At 42.5% G+C, this 22,537-nt stretch overlaps 1 protein-coding gene across 1 annotated transcript; it reads right to left on the reverse strand.

Moving 5' to 3' along the window:
- Positions 1 to 6,323: 6,323 nt before the first annotated feature.
- Positions 6,324 to 20,290, reverse strand: gucy1b2 (guanylate cyclase 1, soluble, beta 2; the record flags this gene model as incomplete). Its single annotated transcript, XM_079296813.1, has 16 exons — positions 20,223 to 20,290; positions 20,019 to 20,113; positions 17,980 to 18,140; positions 16,632 to 16,731; positions 15,648 to 15,820; positions 15,478 to 15,574; positions 15,072 to 15,175; positions 14,829 to 14,930; positions 13,689 to 13,782; positions 12,939 to 13,135; positions 11,699 to 11,822; positions 11,465 to 11,613; positions 10,799 to 10,945; positions 8,617 to 8,771; positions 7,275 to 7,453; positions 6,324 to 6,409 (listed from the first exon to the last, which is right to left on the reverse strand). Exons 1-16 carry the CDS (start codon positions 20,258 to 20,260, stop codon positions 6,324 to 6,326), a joined length of 2,001 nt encoding a protein of 666 aa, XP_079152939.1. The 5' UTR covers positions 20,261 to 20,290.
- Between the last annotated feature and the right edge of the window lie 2,247 nt (positions 20,291 to 22,537).

The raw sequence follows: 22,537 nt of genomic DNA on the forward strand, positions 1-22,537 counted from the left end.
GGGATACGGTCCAGAGGAGAGGCAATGGGTTCTGGCTCGGAACATCTGCGACCCCCGACTCATCGCCAGGTTTCATAGGCAGCACCCAGAACAACCCTCTAGAACCAAGACGACTGCCAACAACACCCAGCAGGTTCCCGGTGCGGACTATAAGGGTCCTTCATCCTGGCCCAAGGAACCCTACCGCCAGAACCCCTCCACCCACCCGGCTGGGGACTCTGACTCTGCGGCCTCGGAGGAGTTCTTTTCCTGTAAATATTCTTCCTGTTGTGGGTGCCGAAGAACAATAAAGTTTTGAGTCAAACTATCCCTGGTGTTTGTCGTACTGCTCCTGGGTCCTTACTACACCCGTTACACTGGGGGCAAATTGGGTAACAGGTAATGGTATGTTGATCGTGGGACACACCTCTATTAAGGTGACACCTAAAATGATTGGTAGTCTTGTAAAACAGGCAGGAGTACATTAGAGTTAAAAAATTATAAAGCCAGCACAGTTTTGTCAGCTCGTTTCCAATGAACGTAGCAGCACAAATATAACAAAAAAGTTGTTGAACATTGAATACTCCACACGGGGAGGAAAAAAGAGACCAAAAGAACAACAAGTGTCACATAGGTGTATTTCATATGGACCTTTTGATTGAAGGAAGGGCATGAGGAAGTTGTTGAACATTGAATACTCCACACGGGGAGGAAAAAAGAGACCAAAAGAACAACAAGTGTCACATAGGTGTATTTCAGATAGACCTTTTGATTGAAGGAAGGGCATGAGGAAGCTTATGCTCAGCTCCTGTAGAGGGACGAACTACTGCAGCCTAGATCTTTGCAGCGTCTGGTCTCCACCAACTGGATCAGCTCCCCCCGCTGTATAAGCAGGGCTAGGACAAGGGCCAATACACTAATTATTACATTTATTAGCTAAATTTAAACCCAAGTCTCATCCCAGTTTTCTCTCTTTCAGGATGCCAATGCGTTTGTCTACAAGGCCGGCCTCTGACAGATGAGATTCAGCAGTCAGGTATCTCAAACAATGCAGCTGACATTGCATCTGGTGTCAGAGGGAGGCCTGTGATATCCTCCCAAAACCCAACCATGGATCCATCTGTGAACACTTTGAGGAATGCACTGGCTCATTATGGAGGAACGTTATGTTGTTATGCCAGCTGTGCACAGTAGTTGTGATTTGTGATGCATGATACTGACTATTGACTGAATGAGCTGCACTGAAAAGTAGTTGGATAACTCTGTGCTAGTCATGGATGTACATGCATATTTGGCGTAACATACTACTCATACTACTCAATCCATAAATTAAACAAAAATAATATAAAACATAAAAATGAATTAGGTATTTTTGTTGAAGTCAACTGTACTTAGTAATGAGTGTCATGAGATGGAGACCGCTACACTAAGATACAGTAGGAGAACCGTGAAAGTTATTGAACAGGTTTCATATGAAGTGTAGAGGGCTTTAATGTGCAGGAAGTGGGCTTATAGGCCATGCCAACATGATGTTGTTGTAGTTTGAAAATGTAACCAGTCAAATGCTAGATATTCAAATAGCCTCATGAAAAAGAGGGAATAGATACAGCCTATCTTCAAAACGCTGCTTCAGTAAAGCCTGATACCTGGTAGTAGAGGACGGCTAAACGAGACCCACCGTACAGAACCTACAGGAATAACTGAGCCGTCGCACAGGAGACGCCGAGAGAATGAAACAGTGTTGCAATTTGAACAGCGTGTCAAAAGCAGTTAAATAGCATTCTGACCGCAGCCATCCGGGTGAGACGACGGTTCGAGTGTTGAGCAGCTTGAGGTGAAATGATTGTGAAGGACGGAAGCTGCTGCAGTGAGGGGATGAGGGACGCGGATGTAGAGTGGAATCGGTGACCTGGAGTAACAGATGAAGGTGCAGCAAGGATACACTACAGGTGTGTGCATGAGGCTTAGCAACTGAACTTTACATCAATTTATGCAAGTAGAAACACAACCTCACAAGGCTGGATAGTGTCTATCCTATTTTACATTCTGTTTGATCACATGGCCTAAATAAAGCAGGAAGGTGGAAGGACTTAGCATCCTTCTAAATATCTGTACTGCACAGCAAGAACACAGAGAGCTGTTGGACTCTTCATCTGGAGGATGATGTTGATAATGTCAACAGCCTTGTATGGTTTCACACGAGAAAGAAAACAAGTTATATCTCATTTCTCATATCTAATCCACATATAACATAATGTGTTTGGTTGTTTCACATTGTATACCAAGGTTTTCTCCATGGGTGTAGTGTTTTATCCATTTTATTAAGCTTCTTGGAAATGTTCTTTGACACACTTCAGTTATTTGGAATATGAATTCCTAGTGAGGCAAAACTGGTCAGGTTTTTGGCCAACTACCGGTACATGTTAATTGTTTTTTTAAAGACAGAATTTGCAACATTATACGTGTTTAAAATATGTTTTCAGACGTGATTACACAGAAAAATGACAGCTTGAGTCGCCTGCGTATACTGATACCTTAGCATCCTAATGGCTAGCATTTACAATAGATATCAATTATAAATAAATAGATAAGAAGGGGCCAACCATATATATATATACTGTATATATACAGTATGTTGTGAGCAGAGAGGAGTAATCCTGTGTTTGTGTGTGTTGAGTCAACAACCTTACATAAGAAATGCTTTGCCCTACTCACCTCACCTCTGACACACACATACAAACACACACTGCATGTGTCATTGTGGATTGAAGTGGGCTGATTTTGGCTCAGCCATTATCTTCTTACACAACCCACTACAGTGAAGAGAGTCTCGGTATGAGCGTGTGTGTGTGTGTGTGTGTGTGTGTGTGTGTGTGTGTGTGTGCACTCGCATTACTCATGTGCTTATGTGCCTTTTCAAGTCCTTTCTAAAATTGCACCCTAATAAAGCAGTGTGCTCTCAGCCCTCTGCCCCCTCTTTGTCAGCAGGGCTGCTGAGTTTCACTGTGACATGTGACACACAAAACTGATGCAATTGGTACTTTGAAACCTTGAAGACACTGAAAAACAGCTTTCCCAAACCTGTTCAGGGGAAGGCTGAGAACTGTCCATCATCTCCCCTCACGCTTCAGGTAACATCCTGTGGACTCATGAGAACCGCCTCACACTGCATGTGTATCATAGCAGGTGAAGCAGCCCTCTGCTTTAGGCCATTAGCTCTCAAGATAGGACTCACTGTTACAGTTGAAGGACATTATTGAGTGAGTGTGTGTGTGGGAAGCTAGTTTCCAAACTAGGTATGATTCTTAGAAAAAAATGTTGATCACATAGCAGGAGTGTGTTAATGGAACTCCGATGAGGTGAAAGCGTGAGTCCTATCAGGGTCATATTAATACAGTATTGAGTAGTTTGTTGTTTGCTAACAAGTACATTCACTTATGTTGTTAAAGTCATGCCAAACTAAACCTCAGGTTTACTCAGATCATATTAGTGGTGTGTGTGAGATCATTTCAGTAGTGTGTGTGTGAGATCATTTCAGTAGTGTGTGTGAGATCATTTCAGTAGTGTGTGTGTGAGATCATTTCAGTAGTGTGTGTGTGAGATCATTTCAGTAGTGTGTGTGAGATCATTTCAGTAGTGTGTGTGTGAGATCATTTCAGTAGTGTGTGTGTGAGATCATTTCAGTAGTGTGTGTGAGATCATTTCAGTAGTGTGTGTGTGAGATCATTTCAGTAGTGTGTGTGAGATCATTTCAGTAGTGTGTGTGTGAGATCATTTCAGTAGTGTGTGTGTGAGATCATTTCAGTAGTGTGTGTGAGATCATTTCAGTAGTGTGTGTGTGAGATCATTTCAGTAGTGTGTGTGTGAGATCATTTCAGTAGTGTGTGTGAGATCATTTCAGTAGTGTGTGTGTGAGATCATTTCAGTAGTGTGTGTGTGAGATCATTTCAGTAGTGTGTGTGAGATCATATTAGTGGTGTGTGTGAGATAATTTCAGTAGTGTGTGTGTGAGATAATTTCAGTAGTGTGTGAGAGATCATTTCAGTAGTGTGTGTGAGATCATTTCAGTAGTGTGTGTGTGAGATAATTTCAGTAGTGTGTGTGTGAGATCATTTCAGTAGTGTGTGTGAGATCATTTCAGTGGTGTGTGTGAGATCATTTCAGTAGTGTGTGTGAGATCATTTCAGTAGTGTGTGTGAGATCATATTAGTGGTGTGTGTGAGATCATTTCAGTGGTGTGTGTGAGATCATTTCAGTAGTGTGTGTGAGATCATATTAGTGGTGTGTGTGAGATCATATTAGTAGTGTGTGTGAGATCATTTCAGTAGTGTGTGTGAGATCATTTCAGTAGTGTGTGTGAGATCATATTAGTGGTGTGTGTGAGATCATTTCAGTGGTGTGTGTGAGATCATTTCAGTAGTGTGTGTGAGATCATATTAGTGGTGTGTGTGAGATCATATTAGTGGTGTGTGTGAGATCATATTAGTAGTGTGTGTGAGATCATTTCAGTAGTGTGTGTGAGATCATTTCAGTAGTGTGTGTGAGATCATATTAGTGGTGTGTGTGAGATCATTTCAGTGGTGTGTGTGAGATCATTTCAGTAGTGTGTGTGAGATCATATTAGTGGTGTGTGTGAGATCATATTAGTGGTGTGTGTGAGATCATTTCAGTAGTGTGTGTGAGATCATTTCAGTAGTGTGTGTGAGATCATATTAGTGGTGTGTGTGAGATCATATTAGTGGTGTGTGTGAGATCATTTCAGTAGTGTGTGTGAGATCATTTCAGTAGTGTGTGTGAGATCATATTAGTAGTGTGTGTGAGATCATTTCAGTAGTGTGTGTGAGATAATTTCAGTAGTGTGTGTGTGAGATCATTTCAGTAGTGTGTGTGAGATCATATTAGTAGTGTGTGTGAGATCATTTCAGTGGTGTGTGTGAGATCATTTCAGTAGTGTGTGTGAGATCATTTCAGTAGTGTGTGTGAGATCATATTAGTAGTGTGTGTGAGATCATTTCAGTAGTGTGTGTGAGATCATTTCAGTAGTGTGTGTGAGATCATTTCAGTAGTGTGTGTGAGATCATTTCAGTAGTGTGTGTGAGATCATTTCAGTAGTGTGTGTGAGATCATTTCAGTAGTGTGTGTGAGATCATATTAGTAGTGTGTGTGAGATCATTTCAGTAGTGTGTGTGAGATCATTTCAGTAGTGTGTGTGAGATCATTTCAGTAGTGTGTGTGAGATCATTTCAGTAGTGTGTGTGAGATAATTTCAGTAGTGTGTGTGAGATCATTTCAGTAGTGTGTGTGAGATCATATTAGTAGTGTGTGTGAGATCATATTAGTAGTGTGTGTGAGATCATATTAGTAGTGTGTGTGAGATAATTTCAGTAGTGTGTGTGAGATCATTTCAGTAGTGTGTGTGAGATAATTTCAGTAGTGTGTGTGAGATCATTTCAGTAGTGTGTGTGAGATCATATTAGTAGTGTGTGTGAGATCATATTAGTAGTGTGTGTGAGATCATTTCAGTGGTGTGTGCGTGTGTGAGATCATTTCAATAAAAACAATAGAATTCCGCTTGTGAAATAAAAGCTTTATTTTGAAGCAGCAATATCAGCAATATATATTGTTTGCTTATATGAGCATATGCACACTATGTAAGAGCTTTTTATTGGTGTGTATGAGGTTCAGTAGTGTATATGCAAGGTCATTTTGAATAATGCCCTGAACAGTGTAAACCCACACCTTTGTAAACTGACACTGTTATTTGTTAACAGTGTCAGCGTGGTTGCAGACGAGTTGCTCCGGTACTAATGTCATGTAATAGAGCCTGCGTCTCCTCACTGTTCTCTCTCCTTGTTGATCGATTGGAGCTGCGATTGCGTTGCATTTCTTTCTGTGTTGAGTTTAAAGAGGCTCTCAGATTAAGACACAGAGTCTGCTGTTGAAATAACTTGCAGATGTGTTGGAGCTGTTGTCGTTGGTCTCAAATGGTGGGGTGATGTCCCAGGCAAAGGGAGCCATTGGGTCTATTTGGCCGGGGTCCGGGGCAATGACTCCATCAGAGCTTGTGTCTCTTAGTACATTCTCAGTTCTCCCATCAGGCCCTCTGTCAGACTCTAAATGAAGGAAACATTTGATAAACCTTCATATCCCCACTTGAAAGTCTGTCACATACTTCTCTTCAAAGTACATACAGAAATCATGTACAAATGAAAGTATCTATTGCATTTCATTACTGCCATGTAATGTGCAGTAACAACCAGTGAGTCATGGATGAAACCCAAGCTCTGAAGCTTCTCTCTCTATTCGTCAGGGGTGGAATCAGTGAGATGTTGTCGTGCTTTGGCTCAGGTCTTGAAGAGCTGCCATACGTTTTTCAAACCACCAGATGTCACCGTGCTGCTGAGTTTGACGCTCCACAGCTTCAAATCTTCTTTTGGCACAAAAAGAAAGAGCTTCATAGGCTTCATCACAGGCAGGAACCATATGAGCAAGAATTGTGTCTCACACATTCTCTATGTACACTGCATACACAGTGAATGCATTATTTTACTCATACAGCCACAACGATCTCCTGTAATTATCATTACTGTATACGGTCTTCTTGCACATCTACTACTAGACACTGAGACTGGGGGTGTCTGAGCCCTCCTACCATCCCTGCCCATGTTCAGACTTTCACATTCAAGTGGCATTTATTTCAATTTCCACTCCAGCGATTTCGAGAGGACTGAGCGGTCTGTTCTAACAGAACATCTCTCTGCTTTGTACGTGGAAAGATTATTATTTGACTGGTTCTGTCGTTCTGCTCCGAGATGATGGGGTGATACCTTTTCTGTCCCTCTTCTCCACTCTTCTCTCTTCTTCCTCATTTGTGTCTATGACCGTAATGTTAAGCGCTGACTGCCACATTTATACGAAACACTGTGAATCTTTAAGCCTTACAAGTAATCTAAAGCGAGCTGACCAAACCCCTCCCACAGAACACCATCCAGATGCTTCTCTACTCCGCCCCTTCTCATTCTCAGGACGTCACATACTCAACTTTGTCTCGCCTCTCAGTGTCTTATAAGGCACTCTTCATCATCATTCATCATCATCGTCATTATTAGACGCTCAGAGAAAATGCTCTAGGCGTGTGATCACGTAGTATAAAGAGAGAAACCCCCACATAGGGTGAGAAGGACAGGGATTGGAAGGACAACACTGTTGTTAGGTTTTCATGTTGATTCCATCTCACACAGGCGCCGCTATGGTGTGAAATAACGTATCTATAAATCTGTTCTAGTTTTTCTTACCTTTTTCGCTCTGGCCATAATCCTCCCGGTAAAGACAGGTCCCTCCATCATCTCTTCCCATGATGCTATCTTCTGACACCAGCAGGTTCCCCATCAGGAAGTAAGTAGTCATCTGTCCTTTGCCCTTCACCTCAATCTGCCCACGCTCTTGTATGTTGAACCCAGCATCTTTCAATGCACTGAAGAGGGGTGGGGGAGGGTTGAGGGGACACAAAGGTGAAGTAAGTTAAGTTCCGGGGAGAACGATTACAGTTGCCACTAATCTTCAGCCCAACATATTGCAACTGTTCTTAGAATCATCAGCTGTACTTTCTCTGCACACAGTTTGTATCTATCTTAACCTTTTAAACCTCCATAACTCCATAGAAGCTGCTCTGTGCTCACACCAAGATGTACAGATAACATGTAGCCTCACTGTCACTGCTGGACACTGTCCATAGAGCCCATTCTGTTTCCAGGCTAGTGGTTGTTTAGCAGCTCTAAACATCTAGCAGAGGTGAAGGTATGCAGTCATGTCAGGACACTGAGGAAGAAAACCACATACATGTGTGTTCTTTAAATGTATATGTCTGTTATTTGTTGTCTGTATGAGTTGATTTGGTGGCGAATGAGTTTCCCCACTGGGGATTATAAAGCTTTCTCATCCAGCAGCCTGATCTCAAGGACATAAAAGAAACACTTCTTTCTGCATTGAAAATAAATGTTGACACTGGAGGATAATCATGACCTGCAGAACCATCAAATATGAATCGAAGTCCCAGGGTTTCAATTTCCAGTTGAAAGAAGAAAGAAAGTAATTGTGAGATAGACAGAGGGAGGGAGAGCAACGCTGCATTCCTCACTGTTCAGGATAAGAAGTTTCTGAAGTCGTGTACGTAGAACAGTGAGTCAAGGACAAAGTAACACATTAAGAAGCTGGAAATGTATTTTCAATATGAAGTAAACACCCAAATCTTTCTGCAAAATAACTCTAAACAATTTGGGAAACAAATTAAATTGAATAAACACAGAAAAACAGAACGAATTCTGCTGGAGAACAGACAGCTTGAAGATGTTCTGCTTTTGAAACGCTTCCAGAACTGTGACAGAGCCATGAAGTATTGGTGTTGGTGGTTATGTATCTGAACATCTCCACCTACAGTTAATAATGTAGATGTGTCGTTACATCTCAATCAGTTCCACACAGAGAAGTTTACGGATTGTTTCGGGGGAAAGAGCAGTGGTTTGAATGTGATTACTAATCTTTAACTGAATATGGGAATCAGTAAACGAGGATACAAGTCCCTGACTCTGTTACAGCTGGCTCTGGGTGTGAGACACACACACACACACACACACACACCTATATGTGGAAGTGCTGAGGTGAATGTGGTCGGGGACTCCATGACTCTCCATCCTGGAGGCAGTGTTAACAGAGTCTCCAAACAGGCAGTAGCGAGGCATCTTCTCCCCCACCACCCCAGCTAACACTGGACCAGTATGGAGACCCACACGGATCTGGAACATACAAACACACCATGTCAGCAAGTGTGACATCCTGTGGTAGAAGATCACGTATAAATCATTTGTTGAATAACTTTAAAGGGCCATTGCAAATGTCTGTTGGAAATGTCCTTCTCCAGAAAGGCGTTGCCAGTAACTCCCAAATCCATTTCTTCTCCTTCGGCCATTGAGTGTTAAAAAAACACAGCTACAGCGAGCAAAACGCTAAAAATGTCATGTCAATGTCATAACTTCTTACATATCTGTAAGAAGAGGTTTCACAACAGTGTGGCTAGCCCACTGACCAATCACACCGCACGTTATGCTGACATGCTTGTAGGCAGAGATGGGCAGTATTTATATTACTTGTATTTGAAATACGTATTTCAATTACTTTTGAGTATTTTGTAATTTGTATTTGATAGAGCCGATAAAAATCGAACGTAATTTGTAACAAAATACTTTAGAGTGGAGTAATTTTGTATTTAAAATACTCAAAATACTTTCTCCACGAATCAAAAAACAGTTCACGAGTTCAGTCTTCAGATCTTCCAGTTCAACAGATTGTCTGTCAAGTTAAATGTTTTATCTGAGTGTGGCAGATGTCAACTAGCTTGATGTATAATTTATGTCTGGGTCTGGCTACATAGCCTATTGTATCTACATGGTGATGGTTATAATATCAAGCTCGATGCTAACATGCTAATGACGCTAGCATGCTGTCTAGGCTAGTGCATAGCCAGTGTTTAGCAAGTTAACTTATCAGTCGAGTAGCTAGCTATAAGAAGAGGGAGCTTGGGAGCTTGTATGTTCATGACAACCTTATCAAGAGACGTCTTGCACTGTATTAGAAGTTGTGCCAGTGGCGGGCCGTGCATTGTATGCCTGGGCCGTCACTGCTGTCCAGCAGCTGAAATACCACCGTATAACCACATGATGGCCCCACAGCTATTCGTTTTTAAGGATGTAACTATATACGTCTTCGTATTAACCCGCTCGGTACGAGGCTTACAATACGTTTGAATAATACTAGAGCACTTGGAAAATGCAGAAGTTTAAATTGAGGAAATTATGATGTTTGCTGCGCTCATGTAGGACAGTGGTTCTCAGATGGTCTTGGCTGTGGGACCCACCATCATTCCTTAATGACAAGCCGCGACCCACCAAAATCGTTTTAGGATTTTACTTTCACAACTCGAACATAGAATGTACTGCTCTGCAATGTCTTTCCTTGTCTCAGCCCCCTGTGTCACGGTGTGTGGTACATCTCACTCCGGTCAGGAAACTTGTCAGAATGCCCATATTTGATTGCAGTGTTGCCAACTCCTCAGTAAGGAAAGTAGCTATTGGCTGTCCTAAAAGTCGCTAGAAGTCGCTAAATGACGTCATCGCCTAATTTGCATAATGGTAATGAGCGATGTAGGAGAGAGGCGGGAACAGCGGCGGCTTTGCCCATGCGCGATTCATTTGCAGTCTGGACATGGAGAGTGTGGGTCTCCTCTTTCTGCAGCTGGGATTGCTGCGCAAGGGGCTACTGTGAGACTAACCACATTTGAGTGCTTTGAGGCGGCGGAGGGGCTCACGGCAGTGCCGAACGGTACGTGCTTTCACGTCAGAGTCAAAACACCAGAAAAGTCTCCAACAACACCAGAAAAAGTAGCTAGATTTGTCAATCGTAGCTTTTGACAAAAAAGTCACCATGAGGGTTTGGAAAGTCGCCGGATTTAGCGAAAAAGTCGCCAAGTTGGCAACACTGTTTGATTGGCTGAGCTGCATCACGTGATGTGATTCACTACAGAACTAAGCCTCTGCTGTTAAGTTTTGTTTCACGATAGTCACGTGCTCGCCCACTGACCAATCACAGCACACTCTACACCTCGCGGCAGAGCTGCACATGGAAACTGAGCTGCACGTAATGCTGACGTAGCTATAGACCAGCTAGTAAACAACAACGTACTGTATAACTGACAATAAGACACCACATCTTCTCTCTTCGTCATGAAATACATGGAAAAAGATGTGATGTGATTCATAATTCTTACCTGTATGGGTTTGCCTGTTACAGGGTTGGGGACCTCTCTGGCAGCTATTCTCATACCTAAAGCAAAGTTTGCCACTCTGTGAGCATGGCTTTCTGTCGGCACTGGAACGCCACCCACCACCATGTATGCATCCCCAATAGTCTCAACCTTTAGGCAGGTAGGGGTGAGGAGAAGGGTATTTAGTGGGTTGCAATCTGTAACTCACCACACAAACCTCACACATTGCTTCTTTGAGGAAACTTAAAATTAGTAAAACATTCAAAACTGAACCTAATTAGATTCAGTAAGTATCAAATATGATATAGGATTCAGATGGAATTAATAACTTCATAGGTAAATCATTGTTACGTTTGAATTAAAAGAAAGATGTTTGTGCTGAAGCAACAGGAAATCAAACTGTAACTGTGTTAATTGTGTCACAAAGGTTGCCATCACCTCCTACATATTGCACATTTGTAGCTAATTACAGTATGTGTACTCTGCTGGATGGGGGACAACCGAGTGTGCAAAGTTGGGAAATGACAGAAAGACTATCCTCATCCAGTTCAACAGAAGTACAAGAGCTTCATTGTTTGAAGAACAAGAGATATTTCACCACAATATCCATCCTCAGCCTAGTGTGGAGATAACACATGTCACAGAGAGATAATACCTTGAACATGGTACCTTGTAGATGTCATGTACGCTGGTGAGTCGGTCAAACTTTGAGTACATGGAGTTGAGCATGTGAACGATATGGATGGGCTCACAGGCAGCGCAGATGCTTGTGAAGGTTACCACATCACTGAACAAAATAGTGCACACCTCAAACTCCCCTGAAAGAGACAAGACACTTTGACAGAGCAACAAGCAGACATGTAGAGGTAGACAGCTAACAGCTAGCTTGATAAAATGACTGACCTGCCGCTACGCTCTTCCCATCTTTCAGCTGATTGGCTATGTGACGGGGCAGCATGGCATACAGCAGAGTCTCTGTCTTCTCTTTTTCAGCCTCTAGGTGCTGTGACAGGATTCTCAGTTCCTCCTACAGACAGACAGACCGACACATGCAATAATTCATATTTCCCTTCCTGTGAAAAAGCACAACTGCTGTACCAATCACAGATTTGTATATTGTCACAATAATCACCTGCAGAATGTTTTTTCCCCCATAAAACAGATCCATATAAAAAGCAGTGAAGGAAAAGGGTTTCCCAGCTGGACCAGAGAAACACCATACTGTGATGTATTGTATCAGATAACTGATAATAAACTCAATTCTTACCTGATTATGGAGATGACCAAAGTTGCTTTAATTTATCTTCTGGGAAACATACATGTCTGCACCAAATCTGATGGTAATCAAATAAAGCAATCCAATGGCAACTTTAATAGTTGAGACATGTCACTAAAACCCTGAGATGTCAACCTCATGGTAAATGGACTGTACTTGTACAGCGCCTTTCCGACCACTCAAAGTGCTTTCACACTGCTTGTCATCATTCACCCATTGACACACTGAAGGCAGGGATGCCTTCCTCCACAACAAAGGTGCCTTGCTCACGGACACATAGGCATGAGAATAGCTGAGCCCGGGATCGAACCGCCGACCTTCTGATTGAAGGACGACCCTGCTCTCCACTTAGCCACAGTAACGGTGGTTTTAAACTGAAAATTCGAATGGTCATCAAAGTCATCACATCAATAAATATAAAATCTCATGGCAATCCATCCAACTGTCGTTAATATCTTTCTGTGGATCCAAGTGGTAGATAGACCGGCTGGCCGGTTGACCAACCCACAATCCTTATTGCACTTTTATAGTTTACTACTATTACAATGCAGCACACACTTTGAAACCAGATTAAATCCTATTTTGTTGGTCTTTGTAGATGTGTGAAGAAGGACAACAACCAATGTTTGATCATGAATCGAAAGGTCTCCACTTGGTATTAGCATGCAATCTGTAACATTACTCTGTTCTGTTGACTTGTTTTACAGCACAGCCGCTTTGTGCACTCATTTTAAATAACATGTTTTCCTCAAAACATGTGAAATACTCACATTCTATGTAGAATTAAAGAAAGGCCAGCTTCTTATCATGTTTGTAAATTGGGCTGCCGTGACTAAAGACTGCAGGAACTAAAAGCTGCTCTCCTACCTTTTTCCTCTCCAGCTGGTTGGTGAGCTCCAGCTCAGCAAGACGTTGCTGGTTCAGGAGAACCAGGTCTCTGGTGACATCGTGCTGGGCCAGGTCAGCCAGGTGGAGGCCAACATCTTGAAGTTCCTGAAGGCTTCGTAGCTTCGGAGAACACAGGTACAACATACAGCCAAGAGACTCCATCCACAACATCTGACCTACACATAAATGGAACACAGGTAAACCAAAGTTGAGAATGCAGCACAGATATTGTTTCAGTGGTTGCCTACGCACCTCTGCCTACTCTGTTTCCATGTTTCTCTGCTCTTACTGACTTCTTCTTCTTCTTGAGTTGTCTCTGTCACACAATGTGCCTCTCCCAAGTTCAGTTCGACTTGGCTATCTTTTCCGTCATAGTTCTGCACCAGGTCATTGTTGGTCTTCCAGGTTTGCTTTGTAACGTGTCTTAAGGGGAAGTGGTGACATGACAATATTGTGGTGATGTAGACTGACAGCGAGGAACCTGGGGGACGATTGGCCACACAGTCACTCCAAAGACCGTCAGGTCGCTCATCTCAATCTCTGGTCTGACCCCACAGTGTTTGAATAAATCGCCCACAAGGCACTGCTCATTTTAACACCACAGTGTAGCTCTTTTTTTAGCACTCTTTTTTTTCTCAGAAAGCACTTTAACCATGGAAGAAAGCGTTGGTTTGGTTGATGTGCTGTGTGTACAAAATGTATTGTATATTGCTGTTTATTACAACCCACCTCTTAGTTTGAGCTTGGTGTGTTTGTCTTTGCAGCTCTTCAAGACAAATTGACTGTTGATGAATTTCCTGATGCTCTCAATGGTAAAAGTCACCTGGAGGACAGAGATACTGGTTTAATGTCTGCTGCACCACTAAACTCTTCTGCACTTACAATTCTCTATTTGGAATAAATCAAATCAAATCAAGTTTATTTCACCAGACATGTATAAGACGAAAATGAGTGAGTGTGTCAAGTGTTGTCAAGGTGCAACATAAATAACACTATATATATTTATATATATATATATATATATATATATAAATAAATAATCGGATAATATCTCTCTATACTGTAGTCTGAGCTGCTAGTGGCAAATTGCAACTGTAGCTTCTTATAATGACCATATATCATATTCTGTTCATGTTAAAGCCCCTAAATTTGGCACGGCATAAAGAAAATATTGTATCTTTAGCAGGAAATATTAAAACATCTATATGTCAATAATTTGAGCTATATATGATATTTTGACTGCCTTGGGCTCCATATCGACCCATTTTGCACTTTATTTTCCACTTTCAGGGGCCAGTATTGATAAATATGACACTGCTTGTGCCTTTGGATCCGTTGTACACCATTGTGTCTGTGCGCCTACTCAATTGTAATGACTGTGAGGGTCTAAAGATATTGAACTCTAAATACATTTTAGGGGGTAAAAAACATTCAGGTGCAACAGCGTATATTTGGAATGACCCAACTGGCTAAGCCTACAATTGTCGTAGAGATTTAAAGTCGAACTACGAAGGTTTGGTGTCATTTTAGTCTCTATAAAATCGATTGAAAGCTAAAATCTTGATATATTTAACTTGACTGAGCATTTGTTTGGTCACATACTGCATGTATGTATATACTAAGGAAATTGAGTCTCTTACTGTAGTTTAGACAATTACCTTCTTGGTTTAAAACTCATCGGTGCTCTATTAAGGTCAGGGTTGTTCAGGACTCTGGCCAGGATCACCCCCGATGTGATTTCTTTCTAACGCACTCTTCTATTCATTCCACTCTTAACTGTACTCCATTGTGCTCTTCTTTGCTGATGCATTGTAATTAACATACATACTGCTACATTTCACCCAACTCCTGGCTCTGTGACTGTTTTACCTGTGGGTGTACAATGGTGAAGTTTTGGTCCAACGTAGCATCTTTGGCCTGGAGACCTGAAAGAATCTTTTGTATGTTCACCCCCATCTGTTTCACCTTCAGCTGATGGACAGCCCAGAACAGAGAGCAGAAACACAAGGTGTCAGGAGTCTGAGCAAAACCCAAAAGTGTGAGAGTGAATTTGATAGAGAGAGACTACCATACTCTCATGGAGCTCAAGCACATAGACAAATGGAGCCTTACATCCTCATCAAAGACTATATGGAAGGGAAACGCATCGCAGAAAGTCTTCTCCTCCACCCACAGCTTGTCCGGGTAACATGGACTGAAGGTGCAATGGAGACTGCCTGGGACGTAAATCAAACACACCCATTCCATCAGTGTTAGATAAGCTATCCTTAAAACAGGATTACTGAGAATGTTGGCTATGTTCCACTTGGTATTGTTACGACATGTTTTTTTCCATATAATTCAGAGTCATGATGTTAACATGAGGCCTTTCTTCACTCTGTTTAATTACTGTACTACACTGAAGAGTGTATGGAGATGAACCTAGGTTCACATCCAAGTTAGAGTCCTGAAGATCTTCTACTTATTCTGCAATAGTCATTCACTGTCGTAACATTCACGTAAAAATCATAACGTAAACCTTTTTCTGAGAGAACCACAGCTCTGATCAGCTCCCAGCCGCTCTTTGTCCCAGCCAGTGACGCACACCGGTCCCTCAATGTTGTGAATAATCCCTCCTGGGGATAGGTGGGCCAAGATTTAGAAACACATATAGAAACAGATCATGCACACACACCCTCAGACACCCACCCCTCTATGACTGGAAAGGTCCTGGTCTCTAGTCTTGCTAGCTTGCTTGGTCTGTTTGACCAGAAACACGACATGCTCCTTCTTCCCTGTGCGCTCGTCTTCCTCTGATTGATTCAGAACCATCATGGTCACTTTGCTGTCAAAAAACTCACTGGCAACCGCCTCCATGATACCTGCAGCAAGGTGGAAAGATGTATAAAGTTAATGAGAGATCACTTTGCAGTAAATGGTAAATATAGCTGCATAGTGCAGGGTTTGTTCAGAGACATTCACATTGATTGAAGGGTAACTTCATCCTCAAATTCTGCAAGAACTGGCTCAGAAACAACAAGCTTGAACCTAGAAAAACAGGCTAAGATCGAGTTTACTTGAATCACAGGGCAAGCAATGGTCCAAGGCATCTGGGACAAGTTGAAATGCTTGAAACAGCATTTCTTTGGTCTTTATACTACATCATCACGCTCTCTGAGCATTCTCTCGTCTAGTGACTGGGATGGGTTGACACTGTAATTACGTGAGAGCCTGCCTTGTGCGTTGGTATGAGACGCTGAGGGGCGGGACAAAACACGGTATTGGACACCCTGGGAACAGGCCGCTGACCCATAATCGCAGCGAGACGAGACCAGAGTTAAGATCCACTTTTTGTCTGCTTTAACATACCATCAATCCAAACCACAAATCACAAGATGAAAAGTCTAAGGACAAGCCCCTGATTCATGTTATTTTGGGGGAAGAGGGGAAATGACATCACCATCTGTCAACTCAACTCATCATGGTCTCTGACAGAAAGGTGGAACCTTAATCTCTCTAACAAGTGTGGCCTGTTGGGATTATTTTTTCAATAATTGCCCCTTCACTGATAGCGTTGGTGCAATATGTTTTTAATATATCTTGGGTATTATCGGTCATCACATTTCTTTTACTATAAAGAACATTTAAGATCAGGATCAAGGCAGCGCATTGAGGAAGTGTGGATGGTTTTACCAGGTACTATGTGGTGCAGGCCCTTCCTGTCAGAGTAGTAGTGAAGCAGCATCTTCCCATCGTCGGTCATCTCCACTCGGAAAGACGGTGCATTCATTTCCTTAACAACAGGAAGGATGGTTCAGATTCAGTATACACTTCAGTTCATAAAAATGCATTACGACTCAGCAGTGGTGTCTCTCAGTAGTCTACATATTTAGAGGTCTAAAAGTGGACCGCATACATACAAGATACTGGAGGACTCAACATATTACAGGAAACCATCAAAGGAACCGTGTTGCTCTGGGCTCAGCCTGTACTTCATTGTTAAGTTTGATGTGTTGGTACATGAAATAATCCCAAAGGTCCAGGTCACATGTTGACAGTGCTGGAGCTCTGGGATTGGACCGTACTCCTCTTCAGTTTCATCTTTTATGAGACGATACAAAGCATTGGCCCCACCTGTTTTGTTGCGTCATGAGTCAAGTAGATTTAATGACTCTGACTCAGCCGGTCCAGGACATTAACATTGTTGCTTTGAAACCGTTTCTGCTCGGGCTCATTGGAAACAAATCTTCTCCCACATGGCAGGTTTCATGCAGACTGCATCAGCTTCTCCTCCAGTATTTCCCTGTTCATCATTTGATTGGTTTCATCTCAAGAGGAGGGTCTTATCTAATATGAGCATGCAGGAGGTAACTCGTGCTGGAATGGAGATATGGCTGCATGACACTAGTGTACTGGAGATGAATGCACAGAGCAACTTGTGTTGTGAAGGTCAGTGAGTGAAAAGCATCATCCAAAGTCAATGGGCTCTATGGCTCTAGGTGTGTGCGATGTGTAGTGTGTGTCTGTGGATTGTTAGAGGCCCATTTGTGAGGTGTGTGTGTGCTGTTAGTGAGTTATAGTGATTTCCAGTGTATATGTTGTCAGTGTGATGTTCTAATCTGTACAGGCTGCTGTGCAGTGAGTCTGGTGGTATTGATCTCCGTGAAGCATTCAAGGTGTTTCAGTGTCTCTGGGTTAGCACTTCTCATGTTCGCATAATGGTTTCTGTGCACAAGTTAATTGACTCAAAAAGGGGGATTTAACTTGATTGCAGAGAGTAAAAGTGTAGATAGCTGAATGAAAAAGAGTTGGTTAGAGCAGGAGAAAGAGAAGAGATGCTGAGGAAAGTATATACTCGTGTTCCAGAAAACTACACGAGCAACTTTGTGATGTTCGGCAACACCTCAGGTTCTATTTACAGAGCTACCTGATGAAAGTCTAATTCTCACTCTTTATGCTCTCCAACTCTTGGGTGTGGTTGTTTCTTTAGAGCAGGAGGAGTTGTTGGCTAGCAGGATGATAATGGCACACATGAGCACACCTGATAGGACAGAGCCAGGTAACTGTGGAGAGCGTCCAGATTTCCAATGAATTCAATGAGACTTCCTCCTAGTGTCCTCAGCATGGTGTCATAGCCCGCTTGCTTACAGAAAAGAAAGAAATGCTTGCCAAAAAGCTTCAGAAACACCTCGGCAGAGACATCTGAAACATGAACACACACACAGAGAGGAAGGCTGTCACAGAGCTTCAGAGAGAGATAAAAAGACATCACTTATCTTTCTGAGGTCTGGCCACCCAGTGCACAGCTGTTCCACAGCAAGCTGATATTCAATCACAGCATATTCCCAAAAGTATACAGTCTAGATAATCAGACCCTTGGGAAGAGCTTAGCAAGCTGTGAATAAACAGTTATGATTTACATTTGATTTAGTTTCATAATCTATCAGTTAGCGGACAAAGATCATCTCTGCACATATCAATACATGTGTTGTGAAAACTGCTCATCCTTTACAAATGTGTCGTGTGTCATATTCTCACATATACTGTAAAAGTCAATTACATGAATGTATTTCTTCTATCTCTTACATTCAAACAGAACTACCATGTAACAAATACATATTAGTGCTGAAGTAAGCAGCATATTCTGTTACTTAACCAAAGAAAACAGCATCAATTTTCCACTGCCTTCTGTTTGAGGGCAGTAATGAGATGTAAACAAGCTCTACATGTCAGCTGATGGATTTCATTGGGGACATTGTTAACACTTTGGTCAGTTCACACTTCAGACACCTACATGCAAAATATTATTTCCTGAAAATAGAATAGAAAACCACATGTTAAACAATATGTAAACAATACGTTTATATGACTTTGCTGTACTAATTCAGTTTCCAGATTTATTGCACTACGTTTGTGAAACAAATCTGTGCTTTTTACTCAAACTCTATCAATATTAAATATGTAAGCACATTTATGGAAAGTGTCCGTTTAGCTCATTGATTCAGTGACTCAGCTAAATATGACGGCATGCTTCGAAGAAATATTGTGCCTGAATATAATGTTGGCTTAAAATCCCCATCCAGGGTAAACCTCTTGCTGTACACTGAGGGAGGCATCACAGATACAAACAGTAGCTCTGTATACGTAGCGCTAACACAACATGGAATACAGATCCTTTACTCCTCACGTTGCTCTGAGACCCTCCTCAACACTCATTACACTCCGGATGGATTTGACCTCGAGAGCCGCTCTCTGCTGTTCTCTGTTCACTTCAGACATCAAACGCCCATTCAGGAAAGAGGGGGAATTAAATACTGTGCTCCTCCATAGTTTAACTCATCGTTTTGACACATTTTGACCATAATGAAATTATTATTTTCTATCTTCTATAGACATGGACACAGTGTCCGCTGGCCCTCCTGCACGTGCTCCCCTGCGGCGGCATGTAAACACCGACCAGTATGAATGAGGTGAACTCACGGGGAGTAGAAGGGTTTACAGTTTATAATAAAAGATACCAGATCAGGAGAACAGTGCTGTAGAACCACTGTCACATCGCTACACCAGCCACTGTTGGAGTAGAAACAGATTCCTCCACCCTTTGATTTGCCGGAGAGCTCCGAGTCGCGGTCCGCTCTGGACAGCTGGAAGCCAGCCAGTGGTGCCAAATGGTGCCAGTTTGGCAAATTGTAATCGAATACAAAAAAAGGAGAACCTAGACAGGAGATGGAATTTCAGGGGATCTTGCTCTCCTGGTTTTCTGGTGTCATATTGGTTCCTAAGTGGGGCTAAGTTATATGTTAAGATACATACACTGACACATATTGAATTTCTCAATTCTCACACAAAAGTCAAATTTCACACTGAGCTGATGGAAAAGAGACATAAATCAGGTCCCAATGGAGCTACTGGTACTCTCAACGAGGTATGTCATAATCAGCTAGTCAGACTGACGTTTGCTCAGAGAATCTGATGTCTGATGTGAAAACAGAAACGCAACAGAAAGCAATGGACGTCTACAGCACCACAATGAATGGAAACACTCGAGCTCCTAGCATGTAAAGGAATGTGCACTCTTACCCAGCAGTGAACAGGCCTCCTGCACCAGGCTTAGAGTTACCATGTCGTCGTAAACCATGTAAGTCATGAAGGAATCCTGGACCCCTGGTAGAGAGCTATGCAAAGACCTGCACCATTATTAAAGCAGTACTGACAGCCATCATACGATATACCAGTGTGTGTACTCATCTATGTGTGTGTGTGTGTGTGTGTATGTGTCCAGACCTGAGTTTGTCCCAGGTCTCCTGGCCAAACCTGTCCATCACCAGAGACTGGAGGCAGCTGTTGATGAACCCGTACTGCAAAGAACACAAACATTTAACTTTATAATTGAACATTGAACTATTCAATGTCACAAATCAATTCATTGAGCATGTAACGGCAGTGTTGCGCACTTCATAAAATCAAGAGGTGCTGGAGAAGTTAAGATGGCATGTCCTCTACTAACCTTGTCTACACAATATTTACAATTGTATGCAAATTGACAATAATCAACAAATGAAAACTACACAATTAACACCATAGTGTATCAAATATCTTACACCTACAACTGAAACAATAACACAACCTACAATAAGCACACAGCAAACATCAACACACCCTCTCCTGAGTTCTTTGTGTTCCTGTCCAAAGATTTATAAAAATGAGTGCTGAAGCACAAATGTGAACAGCACAAATCTGACACCAAACAGAAGTGGCTGACATTTCAGACGTGATTGAAGAGTGTAGTTGTGTCTGGTATGATTCCCGTGCTCCATCTACTTACTAGAGGGGAGAACAACAACAGCATTCCTTTGCTCCTGTCAAAACCTCAACAATTATACATTTATTTATACAAAAGCATCTTTACACAATCTGCATTTTGGCAATGTTGCATCTTCATAAAATAGCTTTGGTGACTGTCAGAGGGATCTCCACCGGGGTTTGATAGACAAAGTCAAAGTCAATCAATCAAAATACGATGAAGAAGAACTCACCATGTCTGAGTTTGATGTTATCCTGTCAGCTTCTTCACCCACAATGGTGCAAATGTGGGGGAGGGGGGGAGATGTCATACTACTCTCTCTCTCTCTCTCTCTCTCTCTCTCTCTCTCTCTCTCTCTCTCTCTCTCTCTCTCTCTCTCTCTCTCGCTCTAGTGTGGTATTATTGGCACAAGAAACAATCTTGCCAAAGCATCAAAATAAAAAGTATACAATAACAATAATTACATATCATATTATATATGTGTGTGTGTGTGTGTGTGTGTTGATATATATTGGGCAGCAAGATCTTCCTTGTCCCCTTCTCCGAGGATTATTTTCAACGTTGAGAGGTCATTAAACTCAAACTAAACTAAATTGATCAAAATACATGTTCCTTATTGAATGTTGGAGGACGTGCATCTCTATCTCAGCCTCACTTTACCCACAGTGACCACATACTGAAGATGAGGATGTGTCTCTGCTTTCCATATCAACAGTAGAGAGAGATTCGGACTGTCAATCATCTCTTTTTAGTTCCAGATAACATTCTGATCTACTTTGTCTTTTACGTTCTTCTTTCCAATGTTGTGAAAAGGTTTCTTTACATAGTGTTCTAATGAGTTTGACTCTGATTGGTGTTTGGAGAGCAGTGTTGTTGCGAGACTGGTGCTAGTGTGTCTGAGGGGTGGCTAGCCACTTATTCTAAGACACGTTTTAAGTGGAATTTGGAAATTTCAGATGTTCTCTTCATTGCATTTCTTTTAGTGCATTCACTGCCATGTTGAAACTCCCTGATGCTATTATGGTTATACCAAGGTAGCTGTAACTCGTACTATTTTCAATGGTATGGTTATTTTTGGTAAACTGGTATAAAAGAGCTGGTCCACTGTTCCACGGCCGGGACGGAATCCGCATTGCTCCTCTTGAATCTGAGGTTCGACAAACGGTCGGATCCTCCTTTCCAGCACCCTGGCATAAGCCTTCCCCGGGTGATAGTGTGATACCCCAGTAATTCGAGCACACTCTCCAGTCCCCCTTTTTGAACATGGGAACCACCACCCCGGTCTGCCAGTCCATAGGCACTGATCCCGACCCCGATGGGACATTGAAGAGGCGTGTCAGCCAGGACAGCCCAACCATGTCCAGCGCTTTCAGCATCTCAGGGTGGATCTCATCCACCCCCGGCGCCTTGCCACCAAGGAGCTTTTTAACTACCTCAGCGGCCTCTGTTAAAGACCTCCCAGACAGGGTCCTCCGCCAGACGTCCCCAGTTCACCCTCACTACACGTTTGGGCTTGCCGGGTCTTTCCAACCGGTTCCCCTGACATCTGATCCAACTCACCACCAGGTGGTGATCAGTTGACAGCTCTGCTCCTTTTTTCACCCGAGTGTCCAAGACATACGGCCGCAAATCAAATGATACGATTACAAAGTCGATCATTGATCTCCGGCCTAAGGTGTTCTGGTACCATGGAGTACTATGGCGTCAGATTTGGAGGTGTTAACTCTCATCCCCGCCCAACTCCCAGAACCCCTCCAGTAGTCTTGCAAGGGTAAAGAGTAGGGTTGGGTATCGT

Source organism: Melanostigma gelatinosum (genome assembly GCF_949748355.1).
Source record: "Melanostigma gelatinosum genome assembly, chromosome: 24".
Taxonomy (NCBI): Eukaryota; Metazoa; Chordata; class Actinopteri; order Perciformes; family Zoarcidae; genus Melanostigma; species Melanostigma gelatinosum.